Raw genomic sequence first — 17595 nt, 5'->3', positions numbered from 1 at the left:
ACGAGCAGAGCCCTCCTCTGGTGTGTCTACACAGATACCCTACTTTGCTGACACCAGCCCAGGAACCTGAGCAAACAGTTCTGACTTGTTACTTGGGCCACATCTATACCCCTTTCCAGGACCCCTAGCAGACCACCAGTTATTTCTCTGGTTACTGATTTTTTCAGCTCACAAACAGGCTACTACAAACCTTCTGGGACCTTCCTCCCACGTCAGGGAGGGACTACCATGGCACCTGATTGCTAGTGACAGAACCAAGAGGTGAGCAGCCCCTATGCCAGACCAGTAACAGGCCTACAGTTCAGAGGAAACTCTGGAATCCAGCCGCTTTTCATGACAAGGCAGCATTCCATTTTGACATCAGCCTGGCTCTCCAACAACTCCCAAGCATCTCGTGCTGGGTGCCCTGCCAACATACTGACTGCCTAGATCAGCGATTTCCAGCCTTGCTGGGAAAGTGTGCCCGTAATGGGAAGCCAGACCATGCTGTGTCCACTGCTTCCCATTAAGCTGTGTGTGCTCGAAGTCCAAATCCCAGCCTCAAGATGGTAAGAACCTAGGCTAGAGCACATACAACTGGAATGGAAGGTATGCACTACGTGGGCCTGGATTCACCATTAAGGTTATGATGGGAGCCTAGTGCACCATTAGCAGGATGCTCCATAGCGGTCTAGGTTATTAACACAGCCAGACAACAGATGAGCACAGCTGTCAGCGAGGGACATACCTGGATTCACAACCAACGCACTGTCTATTAGAAATCAAGCATGCAGACCCATGACCTACCAAGCTGTCCAAGCCACCTCCAAGAAGATCCACAGCCCCCATCTGCACAGAGGATGTAGCAACAGGAGGTCCGCTCACTGGAGGGCCCAGGTCAAGGTTCAGAAGGTCACCAAGGAGGTCACCCTGAGTTGGGATGACGGCTGGTTGTTCTGAAGGTGGGGCTCCTGATGGGGCTGCATCAGGGCTCTCTGCACTTTCACTCCTGCAGAGGGAGTTAGAGAAGGTGAAACATGTGACACCATAGGGAGATCTGGGTGACCTAACAGACATCGTGCCTCACTGTAGAAGGAATATATTTCATTCCAACGGGCCAGGGCAAGGAATATTGAGAGACATTCTCTCCTAGCCAGAGTCAACCCAAGCCAGAGGGCCAATATTTCAGCATTATTACACCGATCAGAGAGAGACTTGTCTTCCACTCGCAAGTGTACCCTGAACACTGGATCTAAAGGGGGCCACTTACTTCAATCTATGCTGACTTACTACTGCAAGGGGAATCTCTCCCCAGTGGAGAGACATAAGCCATGCACCAGAAGCCAACACCAGACGGCACCTCAAAGATCTTCAGTTCAATGCTGAGATCATCAGTGGCCTCTGCAGACCCTGCAAGGGGCTCATGTACTGCTGAGAACATGGAGGGGTAACTTGGCCCCATGGCAAAGCCCACCATTGGGAGGAGGGGGACTGAGTGTGGCTCAGCACTGCTCAGCCTAATTGAACAAGTGCTGGCAGTTTCCAGGCAGAGCCTGCAGGGGTCAGATACAGTCAGACGGAACAGAAAGAGGGGGCTAGCTGCAGCTAGAGATGGCAGGTACTCACGACCCTGTCCGCGGAGGCAAGCTCTTGTGCACAATGCCTCTGCTCCCCTCCACGAAGGCACTGGGAGGCTTATGATAGACAGAGGCCAGCGTGCCAATGTAACAGATCAGCTCATCCAGCAGGGTCGGCTCAATCAGATCCGTCTCCTCGGAGATGAGGGGCTTCTCTGCCAGCACCACTTCCTTGGCAGCTACAGGATCAGTGGAGAGCAGACGCCAGTAGATGTAGCCACGGTCCCGCAGGTCCGGATTATCAGAGTCCTTTGGGAAATGCAGCAATTAAAACAATTCATGGGCTGGCCGAATCTAGCCGGGGAAGAGGATACAGACTACTACTCGCTGGCCTAGGAAGCAGCATTAATAATGTCCCTCCAGGGCAGAGGCCAACTGCCCCGACATAAATCCTGCTGCAGGCATTTGGTCAGGGAATGGGGGCAGAATAGAAAATACAATCAACTCTGCTGTGCCTGCCAGTTGTACACATGCTGCAGGGTGTAAGCGTTTTGGTGCGTGTTCTTTAGTGGGGAAACACACGGGATAGAGAAAGACAGGCAGTTCTCCTCCCTGTTCTTAAGTCTGGTCGCAAGCAGTTTTGTGGTAAGGCTGCAGCAGAGAGCAAAATGGGCTCAAGAGGAGATCAAAACTGACAATTACTGGAAAGCTTTGAAAGGTTTAATTAGTGACGTATTTAGCACAAATTATAATCTCCAAAGAATTTAATTGCATGTAGAGAGGTTTCTAAGCTATCCCCATCATACATGTAAGACTAGCCATAAAAACCCTGCGTCTGCTTCCATAAAGCCCTTCCAACTAACATGATTAGGGCCCTACCAAATTCACAGCCATGAAGAACACGGCACAGACCGTGAAATCTGGTCTTTTGTGTGCTTTTACCTTGTACTATACAGATTTCATGGGGGAGACCAGCATTTCGCAAATTGGAGGTCCTGACCCAAAAGGGAGTTGCAGGGGGTCACCAGGTTATTTTAGGGGGAGTCACGGTATTGCCACCCTTACTTCTGCACTGCCGTCAGGACTGGCTGGCCAGAGAGCAGAGGCTGTTGGCCGGGCACCCTCCTCTGGAAGCAATGCACTGCCAGTAGCTGCACAGAAGGAAGGGTGGCAATCCCAGACCAGGCCACGCTTCCTTCTGCCCTGCTGCCTGCAGGGCTGGGCGGCCGGAGAGCGGTGGCTGCTGACTGAGGGCCCAGCTCTGCAGGCAGCAGCGCAGAAGGAAGGGTGGCAATCCCAGACCAGGCCACGCTTCCTTCTGCCCTGCTGCCTGCAGGGCTGGGCGGCCGGAGAGCGGCGGCTGCTGACTGAGGGCCCAGCTCTGCAGGCAGCAGTGCAGAAGGCAGGGTGGCAATCCCAGACCAGGCCACGCTTCCTTCTGCCCTGCTGCTGGCGGCGGCTGTGTCTTCCGAGCGGGGCTCCTGGCCAGCAGCCGCTGCTCCCCGGCTCCGAAGGCAGCGCTGCCGCCTGCAGCAGTAAGGGTAGCAGTACCGCACACACCCCCTTACAATAACCTCGTGACCCCCCCAACTCCTTTTTGGGTCCAGACCTCCGCAATTACAACACCATGAAATTTCAGATTCAAATAACTGAAATCGTGAAATTTATGGTTTTTAAAATCATATGACTGTGAAATTGACCAAAATGGACCCTGAATTTGGTAAGGCCCTAAACATGGATCCATGTTTAAACATTTCTACTGCAGTAGCACCTAAAGGCAACAATCAGACTCTATAACATCTAGCACAGTGGGGTCCAAGCACACAGTAAGTGACAGTCTACGCTGGCAAGCATGCGGCGAGGGACTGAGTGAGCGTCCCGCTCTGGGAGTCAGTGCACTTTACTGCTGCCCCTGGATAGTTGCTGAACATTTCATAGCAGTTATCACACCAGTCTTCCCTTTAATTCCACTGATTCCCTGTGAAGGACAAGCCCTGGCTCTGCCTCTCCTGCTGGAAGGAGCACTTCATCCTCTGAAAAATGGAGAGACTCAACGAGGTGAAAAGGCAAATGTGTGCTGCTCACACTAGCTCTCCTCCAGTAATCCTACCATGATTCAGAACAATGCTCTAGTCTGTGTCTCTCAGAAGGTCATTGAGCATGAAGCTCCTATTGGGGCAGTCTGATCAAAGGGTTTACAGCGTCAGAGCCGACATCAATAGGCTCAACTCGGTGAGAAAATAAGGGATTGATGTTTTCTTTGTGGGGGTATAGAACAGAAGAGGGGTCCTCGGAGGGTAAAAACAACAAATACTGAGGTGCGATTAAGATTATTATTATTATTATTATTATTAATAAGGTGCAATATTAAGATTCATTATGCTAGCACCACCCCATGTAAATTCATTACCACTACCTCACAGCCATGCCCAGTGGTTCTTCAGTACCGTCCAATCATCCACCCCCCTCAAAGGCCAAGGCCTACTGCTGGAGGGATTTTATAGTCCAGACAGCCCTGGGAAGTAGGACTGTAATTGGCAGCCTAGAGATCTCCCACTATATTGGCACCAGGACAAGTTTGATCAAATGTAGCTGTGTGGTAATCACATGGTTGTTCCATTGCTTTCAAGAGTCCAGAGACCGGTCAGCAGACCTGCTCTCTAGAATAATCTGTACTATCATCATCTGGTTCTGGAGCATAGGTAAATGGCTGGGGATTCCCTCTATCTAGTCATCCCACTATTTGCCCCTCTCTATTCTGTAACAGGATAGCCCAGGCTGTTCCCCATTCTGACACAGCAAGCCCCACAATCTCCATAAACGTGGGTCCAAAAGCATTGCTGGCTTTAGCAAACCCCAGAAAGCGAAGTGCCCCTGTCTCATGGTCAAGAGCTTGTTACACACCTGAGTAGCCAGGCTCAGCACCTGCTGCACCAGCTCCTGGGTCTCAGTGGGCTTCTTTAGGAAGAGCTTCACAATGGCAGTCAGCAGCTGCAGCTGGACCTGCACAGTGCAGGCAAGAGAGAGTTAGGAAGCAGGCAGACCATGGGTGGCACCATGGTTTAGCCCATCTAAATGTCAGCCCATTTAGCCCATCTAAATGTCAAGTACGTGCACCCCACCAGCAAATGCAGCTCCCATCGTGCACGGATACAAGCCTGCACCAGTTGAAAATTCTAACGCAGGGTCATCAGCCAACAGACCAACAAGACCGTCATAGGCCAGACAGGCAGCCTCCTTAAACCACTCACTCCTATTTAAACCTGCTAAGGCTCACAATATCAGAGGGTTCAATCACAGGTTATTAGGTTCAATGGGAGAACGACTGGGGTGAAATTCTAGAATCAGCGTATGCAGGAGGTCAAGTTGGATGAGCTGAACTGTCTCTCCCGGCTTTAAAAAAGAAAACCTATGAGTCACACCCACATGAGGATGGTCAATTTCCCTCTTCCCCTTGATCTAAATGTTATGGAATATAAAGTTTATTTGGATATTTTATGTTTCTTTATAAGCTTTTCTCCAGGCCCCTTCCCCCATGTCAGTTCCAGAACATTTTATAAACATGAACAGGCTTATCCCACCTTTTGAGAGTGTTGTGGTGAAGTATTACCCCCATTTTACAAACGGGAAACTGAGACACGGGGGAACTAAGTGATTTACCCAAGGTCACACAGGAAGTCAGTGGCAGGAATAGAATCCACATCTCCCAGGCCCAGCTCATTGTCTTAATCCCAAAACAATCCTAGGGCTAGGGCAGCCTCACAAGCTCACTCCCTGCCTCCTCTAGGCTAGGGGCAGAACCTAGAGCTACACCCAGTGGTTTTGCCTTGACCTTAGTTTACCACAGCAGAAGTGACTGTGGGCATGTCCTGATCTGAGAACTGACTGAGATCCCATTGCCTGGGGACAAGGTGCAGAAGCAGTGCTCTCAAGAGCATCCCATGGGGTGAAAGTGTTTAGGGAAATGAAAAAGTAATTACACTGCTCAGCTCAACCGCCCAGCACAGCACACAAGCTAAAAATACATCTTTGCTTATTGGGTAAGTCTCCTGTAAATGAGCAGCACAGACATTCACACAGGGACCCTGCACAGAACTCTGGAGGCAGTTTACAAGTTAATGGATAACTGAAACACCGCACAGTCTCAGGTGACACAGGCATAGCTCTGGAGATCAGAGTCCTCAGTTCATCCAGAGAACAGGAACAGCATGAGCGGCAGCAAGGAAAGCTTCCCCCATGCTGGCCCTGCAAACCTCAACTTGGGGGCATAGATCTTTGGGGAAAGGATAGCTCAAGATCCAGGTCCCTTTGTAAAGTTTAAGCAGTGACCTAGAGAGAAGCTCTGTGACCGATGATCAGTACTTCGAGCCATCCTTCCCCCCAGCCCTGTCCATCTGACTTTCCAGCTCCATCCCATCACCTGGGTGCTCTCGTCATGGAAGCCCTCCAGAAAGCTCTCCAGTAGCTCATCTGCGTTGTCAATTCGCTCAGCATATTCTCCCACAATCCAAATCATGGCAGCCCGGGCCTCGGGCTCATCGAGGGAGTCCAGATTCTCACACAGGGTGGCAATCACGCTCTCGTACCTTCACAACAGTGTAGACAGAGTTAAGCAGCTCATGGGGAACCAGACAAATCCAACCATCCCTGGAGGAGTTTCTTTGTGGTGCGTGAACTGGCATGTTGTGCACAATGGTGGTAAGTAGTGAGGTGATGTCATATACCCCCCACCCCCTGAAAGGCTACTCTCAAGTTCAGGGCGGTTTTCCAGTAGAGATGAGATTACGGGAAGTCTGAGCTACAGTGAACGAATGCCCCATAGCATGATCTTATCTTGATAAGAGTTAAGATTGTTCCTTCTAGCATGACTGTAACACACCCTGCAACTACACACAGTGTCTCAGAGCATGCAGTCCGAGTCTTCCCACTAGGTTCAGCGCAACTGAGACTCAGTCAGGTCTATTCCATTGGGTCACGGCCAGCGGGGGCCTAGGGATTTATTTGGGGGTGGGGGAAGAGGAGAGTTACTACAGGCCCTTGCTGCTGGGTTTTAGATCCTTGAAGCTACTGGTGAGTGAGTGAATGAAAAAGAAAGGAAGGGAGGTTGGGACCATGGAGAAGGGGATGGTGGAGTGTGAACAGGAGAGGTTGTGAGGAGAGTCAGATATTGCGAAAGCAACATTTTTGCTTTAGATCAACTGAAACCAAAGAATCCAGGAAGCCCTTTGTAGGACTCACGTTAGCCCATCAGAAGGGAGGTTCCCTTAGCTCAGCTCCCCTTGTCTCCCTTTGTTTGACTGTACTCGGAGACGGTACAGTCAAACAAAAGCCAGGAGATTCCAAGGGCTCCAACACATGCATTCTCCTGCAAATGCTTCTCCAGCTCTTGGCTCTTACCGCTGCCTTTGGGGAGTCTCTGCTATGCTCTGTTCAGAGACAGCATCTAGGGACAGATCCTTCATTATTAGCAGCAGTCTGTGCCCATTGCTCTTGCCTTTGACAAAATCAGAAATTGTATAGTGCGAGTCTGCAGCGTGCACAAGGGCTGGCTCTACTTCAGCCATGTCATCGCTTTTTCAGAGAGTATAGGCCTGGATCCTCTAGCCTCTCTATATAATTAAGTCATAAGCAACTCATCCTGATCACCCTCTGCTATCTTCTCCAGCTCAGTGGCAGCTGTGACATTATGTCCCAAATTCTTCACAGAAATATTATGATATGAATATGGCATAACTAAGATATGTTTTGTGCAAGATGGGCTGGAAACCTATCATTAGAAAGGTTATGATTTACTGAATGTGATTAACTGAATGTGATTATCCAATTTGTACGCATGTATCATTTCTGTATCTGGAATTAGAAATATTGACTAAGTAGTAATTACAACTGTGTTTTCACCTGGGAAGTGCCCAGACAGTATGCAAACAGCCTAGATGGATATTAGGAAGGACAATAAGGCTTTGAAGATACTAATCTCCCTCCTTTCTGAGAAGTTTCCTGGGATGCTGCTTTGATACTGCAGGGTCATGTGATCATATCACCTGGTACAGGATATAATCTTAAATTGCTGATATTTTTCCACAGGATGGGAAACAAAGGATTCCTGCCATATGCAAATCCTATTTAAGGCTGGGGAGTGAGTTAATCTGGACTCTTCTCCACTGTCTCCCCGCCCAAGAAGGAAGACTGCTGAAAACACCTGAAGAAACAAAGGAACTAAGCTGGGGGAGGCAGGGGCTGAGCCCAGGTGAGAAAGGGCAGCCTGTGAAAGGAATCCCTGGAGAGTTAAGCTGCACGCGGTGCAGTTTACCGTCAAGAAACTCTGCAACCTGCTTGAAACAACATTTAGGATGAGAAATTATTCTTTGTAGCCAGTATTCCTTAGTCTATTAAGCTTAGCTTGCATGTTTTGTTTTATTTGCTCAGTAATCTGCTTTGATCTGTTTGCTATCCCTTATAATCACTTTAAATTTACCTTTTGTAGTTAAACTTGTTTGTCTATTCCAAAATCCAGTTTGTATAATTCATGACTGGGGGAGGAGGGGCAAAGAGCTGTGCACATCTTCCTCCACATTGAGGGAGGGGGAGAATTTTATGAGCTTATGTTGTATAAATCTCTGTACCATACAATATAATTTTGGGTTTACAATCCAGAGGGGGTGTGCACCAAAGTGTCCCCTGTCCTCCCACACAGAGCTGATTGCAGACTGTGTGTGAGTCTACAGCTGGGCGTGTCCCTACCTGTGTGTGTGCTGGAAGGGGGCTTCCGAGCCGGTCACAGCAGCACAGAATAAGGGTAACCCAGGCTGGTGGGACAGGCGGGCTCAGTGGGACCCCAGCACATCAGGTGGCACCCCAAACGGGGGGGAGGGGGAGTGTCCAACCCATCACAGCAGCCTTTAGCTGACAATTACTGCCAGAGATGTCATTATTTCCTGTTTGTGACAGTCCCCTCCCTGCTATGCCGAGATACAAGAAGGAAGAGGACTTCAGCACATTACAATGCAACAAGGAGCCTAGCTCTCCCTCCTGCCAAGGGCCCTTCACTAAAGACGCTGCTCATTCGAGAATCCCGTCTCATTCAGCCCTACTGTTCTCTCCATCTATGGATGTTGTCACATACTAGTATACTAGAGAAGCTGAGTCATGAGGAGAGAGGTTAGAGCCAGTTGAATATGCTAATGCATGGATCCAAAAAAATCACTTTAAACTTCTTGCCTGGTTATCTGATCTCTCTTCTGGGGCTTCATCCCATCTTTGGATCTTGAGGCTCAGAGCCGTGGCTGGCCTTCCTGTACCCCAACTTTATTCTCACAAAAGACACCACCCCTGTTTCATGTACAGTCCAGCTCAGACCAGGGATTCAGGCACAAAGACTGTCAGCCTCACAGATAACTGACAGCCTTCCATGTCTTAGTGTGTTGCAAATCCCAGACTTCATGCGGCCTCCCTCACGTCACTGGGAATAACTGTATGGCTGGCACACAAGGGGTTTGCATTGGCTCCAATTTCACAAAGGACTTAAGCACATGCTTAAGTCACATGGAAGTCAATGGAACTTAAGCATCCGCTTAGCTGCTTTCCTAAATAGGGTCTTAAAAAAGGGGGCGGGTGCAGAAAGATTTCCCCAGAACATGACCTCCCTTCAATCAAGCCCTTGAAAGGCTTGCTAGACTGAGCAGCAAAGCAAGCTAGCAAGCCTGGCCCAGTGAGCAGTTGCTCAGGCTCACTGGAGCAGCACGCAGAGGAGCGGTCAGCAGGTGGTGCTCACGTACTTGTTCGGGTACTTGCGGAAGATGTCCTTGATAACCACAATGGCTTCTTGCACCACATAGTTGACTTTGGTCTGGATTAGGTCGAGCAGCGTGCTGACGCAGCGCTCCGCTGATTGCTGTTCAGAGAAGAGAGGGACATGGTCAATCAGCAGCAGCGGAGAACAGAGAGAACTGACAGCCCCACCAGGGAGTCCCACTGCATTTGGTGCATCCCTGGAGATGGAGTGAGAGTGGTACCAGCAGCAAGGCAGAATTTCTGGGCACTGAAAGCAGAGGCACCTGTAGCCCCTCCAACAGCTCCTGTACACACTAGAGGGATGCACACCTCAGCTTGTTTCCACGGAGCTCTTCACACATACCAGGAGCTCCTTGTTGCCTCCAGCCACTCTACAAGCTCCCTGGAGGTCACCCCCCCATCCCCCTCTCTCGCAAAAACTCCCTGCAACTCCCCCCACCACGCTCCCGACAGCCAGGGGCTCTTATGCTCCCCATTTCCTCCTCCTTCCCCAAGAGAAGCTGTGTGCTCTCTTAATTACCCTTTTCCCCCATACCATTGCCCCCCATTCACTCCCTCGGCAGGGATTCTGTGTGCCCCCATTTCTCCCCTACACTCATACCAGGGGTCAGCACTGTTCCTCCCATGCCAGAGTCTCCGCTCCCCGCATTTCTCCTCACTTCCAAGTTTCCACTTTTCCCCTCCCACACGGTCCTCATTTCTCCCTCCCCAATTCTCCACTCCAGGTCTCTGCTTCCCTCCCCATACTTCTGTGACACTCAGTACTCCCATATTCACCAGAATGATATAATTATGAGGCAACTGTGATATAATTGTGATGTATCTTATACAAAATATGTCATGTGAGGCATCAGTGGAAAAAGTTATGGTTTGCTCAATAGGATTATCCCATTTGTATGCACATATCATTTTTGTATCTGGAGTAATGAATACTATGCATCTGTATTTCAAAGGTGCTTGCTCCTGGATAACTCCCACAAGTTACTTTACATCTAGTTTAACCAGCACATTGTAAACAGACTATTCAAGGTAATGGCCTATCAACAAAAACAATGGGCCATGCAAAAATGCTGGAATTAAGGGTGTTGGGAGTACTACCACACCCCTTGGCTTGAAGTGGTTTCCATTATATAAAGGGTTTACAGTTTGGTTCAATAGCTCTCAGCACCCTCACTATAAGAAAAGGAGGACTTGTGGCACCTTGGAGACTAACCAATTTGAGCATTAGTCTCTAAGGTGCCACAAGTCCTCCTTCTCTTTTTGCGAATACAGACTAACACGGCTGTTACTCTGAAACCACCCTCACTATAAACACCATGGCCCCTTTGATCAACAAACAACTATAAAAATTGTTCCAGCACCCCCTGAGGGGATCGGGAAAGCTTATCCTCATCTGATGGGTGTTCCTGTGGACACTTCAATGAGTATAGGAGTAATGGCTGCTATGACTAATCGAAGTATACAAGGGCACGTGACTAGATCATGTGATATTGGACTCCATCTTGTGTCTGTACTTTTCCATTAACTGTGCTGGGGATTTTGCTTGGAACAAAGAAGGTCCCTCCACATGGAAGAAGCTATAAAAGGGAGAAGTGACACCACCACTGGGACTTACTCCCTCTACAACTCAACACCTGGAAACACCTTAGAAACAAAAACTGAACTGGGGAAGGTGGTCCCAGGCGGAAAAGTAGGAATCCCAGCCTGTGTATGAAAGATCTGTAAACTGCCTGTGCCATCAGGGTAAGACACTGCTTGATTCAAATACTGTCTAGTGTATAGAACTTAGATTGTGATTTTGTTTATTTCTTAGGTAACCAACTTTGATCTGTATGCTATTACTTATAATCACTTAAAATCTTTCTGTAGTTAATAAATCTGTTTTATACTTTTTACCTAAAACAGTGTGTTGTTTGAAGTGCAAAAGAAAATCTGCTCACTAACAGGAGCTGGTGCATTGTCCTCTCCACACTGAGGGAGGGAGGGGGGACTGGGTAATAAACTTACTCTGGTCAGGGCAAGATGGTACAGCTCTGGGGTCATAGGCTGGAGGCTGAAGCCTCTCTATTGTTGAGTGACTGGCAAAGGCATTAATGTAACTGCAGCTGGGTGTATCCCTGCCTGTGTAAATGCTTGTGTGAGTGTCCGAGTGGGAGAGGTCTGCAACTTGTCACAGTATCACAGTGAATAAGGGAGCCCAGTCTGGTGTGACAGAAGACTCAGCGCTACCCAAGTTCCAGGTTGCACTCCAGGGAAGTCTGTCAACTTCCCAGACTCCCTTGCCACTATTTTCTTGCAGATCCTTGCTCCCCATGCCCCCATCATTAAGTCCATACCCACCCCTCTAAGTCCCTGTTCTGTTAAAAATCCAAAATTTCAAGGAGCATTCTAGGGAAATTGATCAGATACAGGGTTCCAAAGTTATCACACGACAGATACATGCCTACAAGTTAAGTGTAGGGCCTTGCTTTGCTACGGCAGTGACTCCAGCCACATTAGGTAGAGCACTACGCTAATGACACAAACAAGCAGAGCGTGTCCCGAGACTCAAACTCAGTTTAACAGTTGCCCTATCTATGGGGAAAGAACCCACTTGGGTTCTAGCCCACGAAAGCTTATGCCCAAATAAATGTGTTCATCTTTAAGGTGCCACAAGGACTCCTCGTTTTTGCTGATACAGACTAATGCGGCTGCCCCTCTGAAACCTATGGGGAAAGAGAATATTAATCTTTTCTTCATCTCACTTTTAATACAAAATTTAAGCCTGAGCCACATGACATGTTGCCTATATGTGGCACTTCTTAATAAATGATGTAAACTGTTCATTTCTCACATTTCTGTGCCAGCAGAGGCTTCCTGTCCTGACTACCACAATGGCCATGGAAGACTCTAAAGCCTGCCAGATGTCTATGTTAAAGGCAAAGGCTGGGAGTCTATAATTTTATTAACATTGTTCATCTGAGATCACTGAGAGAAGAGTCAACCACAAGGGGAAAAAGTTCAACAGCCAAGCCAAATACTGCACATGGTAAGAAGCCCAGTTCAGAAGAGGATCTCGCAGCTGCAGAATGATTGGATTTGTGTAACAAGAGCTCCAGCCTGGGCTAACTAGGTTCTCACTCAGATTCACACACTCACGGTGGATTTGAGTGAAGGAAGGCCAAGCTAGCTCCAGTTATGCCTTGTTTAACAGTTTATTTCCAACATGGCTGGGTTGCTATCGCCAAGCTATTTCTCTAATTTGCTTTAGAGTATTTGGCATTAATACACATAATTTAACATCTGTCAAATCAAATTCATCCTGAATTTGTCTATAAATAGGTGGCTTGGAGACAACACAAAGCCATGGGGAAGCATCCGGAATTTCAGGAAGGTTCAATAGTCCTTTCCTCCAAATTACTCCTGAGTGGGAACAAAGCCTTCGACACACCCAAGCGAAGGCTTAACTTAATCCCAAGTCTCCTACAGTCTCTCAACAAGTCAAACTGTTAATCACTTGCTTCACTGACGAAGCTTATCAATACGTATTTCCCTGTCCAGTCTGTCACAAGCAATAGCCATCTTAGCTCTGGGTCAAAAGGCCCAAGGATGCAGCAGTACCAGAGCACAAGCCTTAACAATTGAGACCACTGCATGGATGGATTAAATAAATTCCATGCCCCTCTCTAGAGGTAGTGATGGAAATATACCTCCTGGAACAACTGCAGCCCCACCTCTCTCGAGCTCGCAAAAACAAAAAGATTCTTTTAGATCTTGTTCCTCGAGGCTGTAAGTGCTTAGCACTTTGAGCAGAGGAGAGAAGAAGAGAGGACGTATGGAATCAAGCATGGGACGATTAATTCAATCCAAATGTGAAGTTACACCTTTTTGCACCCTACTTCTGAATCTAGCCTCCTGCAGTTAGGACACAATTAAACACAGCACATGAGGAACAGCTGATGCACGAGGGCACATCTAGAGGAACTATGTATGAAGATCACCCTTCCCCTCTCCCCCAGATGGTGTAGCTTTGGTTTGTTACACAGCTCAGGCTTGAATTTCTTTAAGCTAACCCCAGCCCCAGCTTTCCCCACAAGAGAGAGGCTTCTCCTTGTCATGCTGGCCAATACATCCTGCCACTCACCTCAACCTTGATGGCACAGCGGCCGATGGCTCGGACTGCCTTCCTCACAAAGTCCACATCCACTTCTGTTGCATACTCCTTCAGCTCAGCAAGCACCTGCCAGGGAGGGCAGAAAGGTGAACCCTGTCCCACCAGGGAGGAGTCACTGGAGCAGATGCCCCTGCCCTTTGACAGTAGGGGGCCAGGATCCCTCAAAAGGGATGTGACAATGGGCTGCTAAACAGCCAGAGGCTCAGGCTGACAAAACATTCTTGACAGCATCGTGGTCTGCTGGCTTCATGGAGGCACAGTTTACCAATGTTCTGAAGAGCTACACACCCTTAGTATCTCATTAGCCACAATATTCATAGGCTGAGGCTAAGTAAAACCTTCGCAGAATGCTAACCAGATATGGCTGCTTGACAAGGCTCTCCCTTGGTATTTAATGCTGGCTGAAAGCAAGGAAGCTTGCAGTGCTACGCTTAGGTAATGAGGAGGCACTGAGGTAAGGAAGCACATGCTCCTGAGGTGTGCGTGTGCATAGGCAGGGCACAGGCGTGAAGCAGAAATTTCCAGCTCTCCCACTGTAATAGTGAAGGTACAGTGCTGATGCTGGTATGGGAGGGGATGCGAGAGCGAAAGGGGATCAGGATCCTGGATCCTTCTAGAACTTGCTTAGCTCTCTCAGCAGGCATCGGTCTGCAGAGAATGCTGAAGGGCAGCAATGCTAGAGAACTCAGCCCCCGCCCCTGAAACTGGGGCTGGAAAAAACGGACTTTTACCAGGCGGACAGTCCAGCCCTCCTTGGGACGAAGACAGGGTTCTGCCCTTAGTCCAGGCCACTTTAAATATCGCCAGCCCTGGGGTTTCTATCACTGCCCTTGGGAGAAGAGTCCCCAGTCTAAGGCCAAGAGCCAAAGGCTGAACTCAGAAGGGGAGTTGTTCCATAGGCTTCAGTGGGCTTTGGTTCAGACCCTAACAGAGCTCTCCATTATGAAATTCCCATTCCCACTAGTAACATTGTCAACTCCTTGGTTTAGTTTCACACAATCATCACCCCCTTCCCCCATTTCACCAGCCAGAATAGGTTTTCTAGTCACAGTTTACACCTTTCAGGAACTTGCAGATAGTTACATCAGGCCGAAGGGTGACAGTGGGGAACAACCTTCCCACAGCCTGCTCCATCCAGCAGGCACAAAGTGGGCTGGATCACCTGGGGAGGAGGGCTGACCTGAGCAATGTTGGCCTGGGAAGCCAGACGGATCATGATGTCCAGTTTCTCCAGTTTTACGTAGATGGGGTCATTGTACTTCACAAAAAACACTTTCATCTCATGCTTCAGGATTTCAGGCCTGGAGGGGGAGACAGGCAGTGTTAAACGGTACTCTAACTCTTTACATTTTATCATGTGAACCAGCAAAGAGCCATTTTAAAATCCAGTGCTGATCCCCCCAGCCCCATGTGCTGAGGATGTCCAACATGCACCCGTGTCAACACAACTGCTTCCCAAACCTCAGAGCCTCGTGGCAAGGTTGGGAGTGACTCGATGGTTTTAGCCGCATGCTGCTCCTCTTCACCATTCCCTCAACTTTCCAAGTCTGAAGGAGCACACCCAGCTTGGATGGGAACATGGGATTTGCTAGATCAGGTCATTCATCTTTCAGGTCCAATATCCTGCTTCTGGCAGTGGCAGTACCTGAATCTTTTGAGATCAGTGATCCCCCCAATTCTCCCTTCTAATGCAGCTACCTGCATTGTACAATGCTGTACATGTGGGAGGGAGGCAGAAAGAGAGAAATATGCCCTGACCCCTGCAATCATCTGATATCCTGAAACATAAAACTGATTCCCTTGTGAGTTAGCTAGAATCGTTGGTTACATGCTGTAGCTGGTGCGTAGAGAGGGCTGAAGAACTTACCAAGACCTTGTGATAGAGGATCTTAACCACAGATGGCAGCACAATAAAGCTTCCTGAAAGCCTTGAGTAGCACAGTGCCCACCACAAGGAGAGTCCGATCTAGCTGGCCACTAGGCTCCATCTCAATATCAGTGCTCAAGAACAGTACTGAGCAGGGCTGGGAAGAGTATTGCAATTGGGGGGAAAAACAGCTACAAGTTTGGAGATAATTTATACAGTCCTCCTCTCCTTCCCCAACACACACTTTTCTTGAGGACAACAGGGTTATTTCTGCAGCAGCAACTGCTTCTGGGGTTTGCACAAGGCAACATGGAAGGGCTGAGGATAGAAAACTCTTGGGGACTTGTATGGCCACCATTACCATAGCATCTGAGCTCAATCAATCTTTAGGCCTTGTCTACATTAGAGTTTTGTAGACAAAAGTTAAGCCAACATACAGCAACCGCTTTAATTAAACCGCTGTTGCATGTCCACATTATACTCCTTGTGTTGGCAGAGCACATCCACACTAGCAGCTCTTGCATTGACAGAGCAGTGCACTGTGGGTAGCTGTCCCACTAACTAGCTGCACAGTGCTTTGGGAAGGGTTTGCAATGCCTCATGGAGTAGGTACAGCATCACATGATGCAGATTTCTGAACCCATCATTCCATGGACATCCTACTAGATTGCCTTGCCAGCTGCTTTTCAACGGACGTGTGTGGTGGGGAAGTGTGTGTGACAGGAAGCGTGTGTGTATGTGGGGGGAGAGAGAGTACATGTGTGTTGTGGGAGTGTGAGTGTGTCAGCATGCTGTCTCTAAGTTCAGACAGCAGCGGGAACCAACCAATCCTGAGGCAGGGGGAGGGGGACACCCACCCTCACTTCAGCCCCCGCCTCCTTCCCTGGCTCAACACAGCTCTACAGTCTCTCTCTTATCCCTGAGCTGCAGCAGCCTCCTCTGCCTGCCGCTGTGTTCCTAGTGCTGGGGAGAGGAGGATGGTTCTGAGATTCCCTCCCAGTTCTCCTACATCCTCCTCAGCCCACAGACCAAGGTAGCAAAGGCTCTCTGGCCTGGACTGTTTTGCTGCTGGAAGCTGCATGCTCAGCATATGGGCTCTCCATGCTGAGGAATGTCAAAGCTTCCTGGACCTTTGAAAGGGGAGGGGTGCATGCCTGCAGGGCAGCAGAGTTCAGAACAGTGAGCAGGACAGTCACGGTGGGCATTGTGGGATACTGGGGGAGACCAGTTACTGCGACATAACGAACAGCAGCATCTACATTGATGCTTTCTCGCTTTAACTTTGCTGCAAAAAGCTCTATGCCTCTTACGGACGTGGTTTTATTTTGTTGGCACCGCCCCCCGGCAGCTCCCATTGCCCCGGAACGGGGAACCGCAGCCAAAGGGAGCTTCAGGGGATGTACCCACAAGGAAGGGCAGCACACAGAGCCCTCTGCCCCGCCGTCCCCCAGGGGCCGCAGGGACGTGGTGCCGGCTGCTTCTGGGAGTGGCGCAGGGTCAGGACAGGCAGGGAGCCTGCCTTGGCAGCAGTGTGCGCCGCTGTCACCCCGGAGCGGCTCCAGGTAAGCAGCACTGGGCCAGAGTCCGAAGCCCTTCTGCACCCCAACTCCCTACCCTGAGCTCCCTGCTCACTCCGCACCCCTGCCCTGAGCCCCCTCCCACACCCAACCCCCTGCCCTGCATGCAATTTCCCCATCCAGATGTGGCCCTCGGGCCAAAAAGTTTGCGCTCCCCTGCACTAGACCATCAGTCCTCTCCAAACTGAGAATGGGACTGGCTTTTAGATTAACAACCTATTAGCTGACCCACCTTTCTCAGTTCTATTTGCTCTCCACTTCCAGAAGAAGCTTCTAATTTCAACATGCAATAATGGCTAGGAAAGAAATGTAAACATCTGATCTGGACTCTCCCTTAACCACTGGTGGACAGAACTCACCATCTAGTTATGGTTTACAGTGGCTGGTTAGTCTTGTAGAACTTGTAAGGAAGACCTGTAGCCTGTAATGCCCCATTGGACATAGGCAGATTTTAGAAGTTGCATGAAGCAGGAAAGGGCGCTTTCAGATATTCCTTTCTTTGAAAAGGAACAGCTACGTTTTAAAGAGCGACACAAAAATGATTTTTCCCTAAGTCATTAGACATTTGATAACTGAAAAAGAATTTGACAGTTGTATCATGTACAGCATAAAGCATGAGAAGGCAACCAACAGTACACACTTCACTGGGAG

General features: G+C 49.1%; 1 protein-coding gene across 9 annotated transcripts in view; it reads right to left on the bottom strand.

Annotated features, from left to right (window-relative positions):
* AP1B1 (adaptor related protein complex 1 subunit beta 1) overlaps positions 1–17595 on the bottom strand; it is a 79898-nt gene that overhangs the window by 18435 nt on the left and 43868 nt on the right. For all 9 annotated transcript variants that reach the window (XM_078848964.1, XM_073313034.2, XM_073313029.2 and 6 more), the window contains 7 exons: positions 14681–14801; positions 13471–13566; positions 9332–9447; positions 5977–6142; positions 4461–4559; positions 1606–1865; positions 787–988 (listed from right to left, as the gene is read on the bottom strand). In XM_078848964.1, coding sequence (XP_078705090.1) covers positions 787–988; positions 1606–1865; positions 4461–4559; positions 5977–6142; positions 9332–9447; positions 13471–13566; positions 14681–14801 — 1060 coding nt within the window. The remainder of the gene's footprint in view (positions 1–786; positions 989–1605; positions 1866–4460; positions 4560–5976; positions 6143–9331; positions 9448–13470; positions 13567–14680; positions 14802–17595) is intronic.

This window comes from Lepidochelys kempii, chromosome 15, assembly GCF_965140285.1.
Source record: "Lepidochelys kempii isolate rLepKem1 chromosome 15, rLepKem1.hap1, whole genome shotgun sequence".
In the NCBI taxonomy this organism is placed as follows: Eukaryota; Metazoa; Chordata; order Testudines; family Cheloniidae; genus Lepidochelys; species Lepidochelys kempii.
The sequence above is the reverse complement of the archived record's forward strand: the minus strand, read 5'-3'. Positions and strand labels throughout refer to the sequence as shown.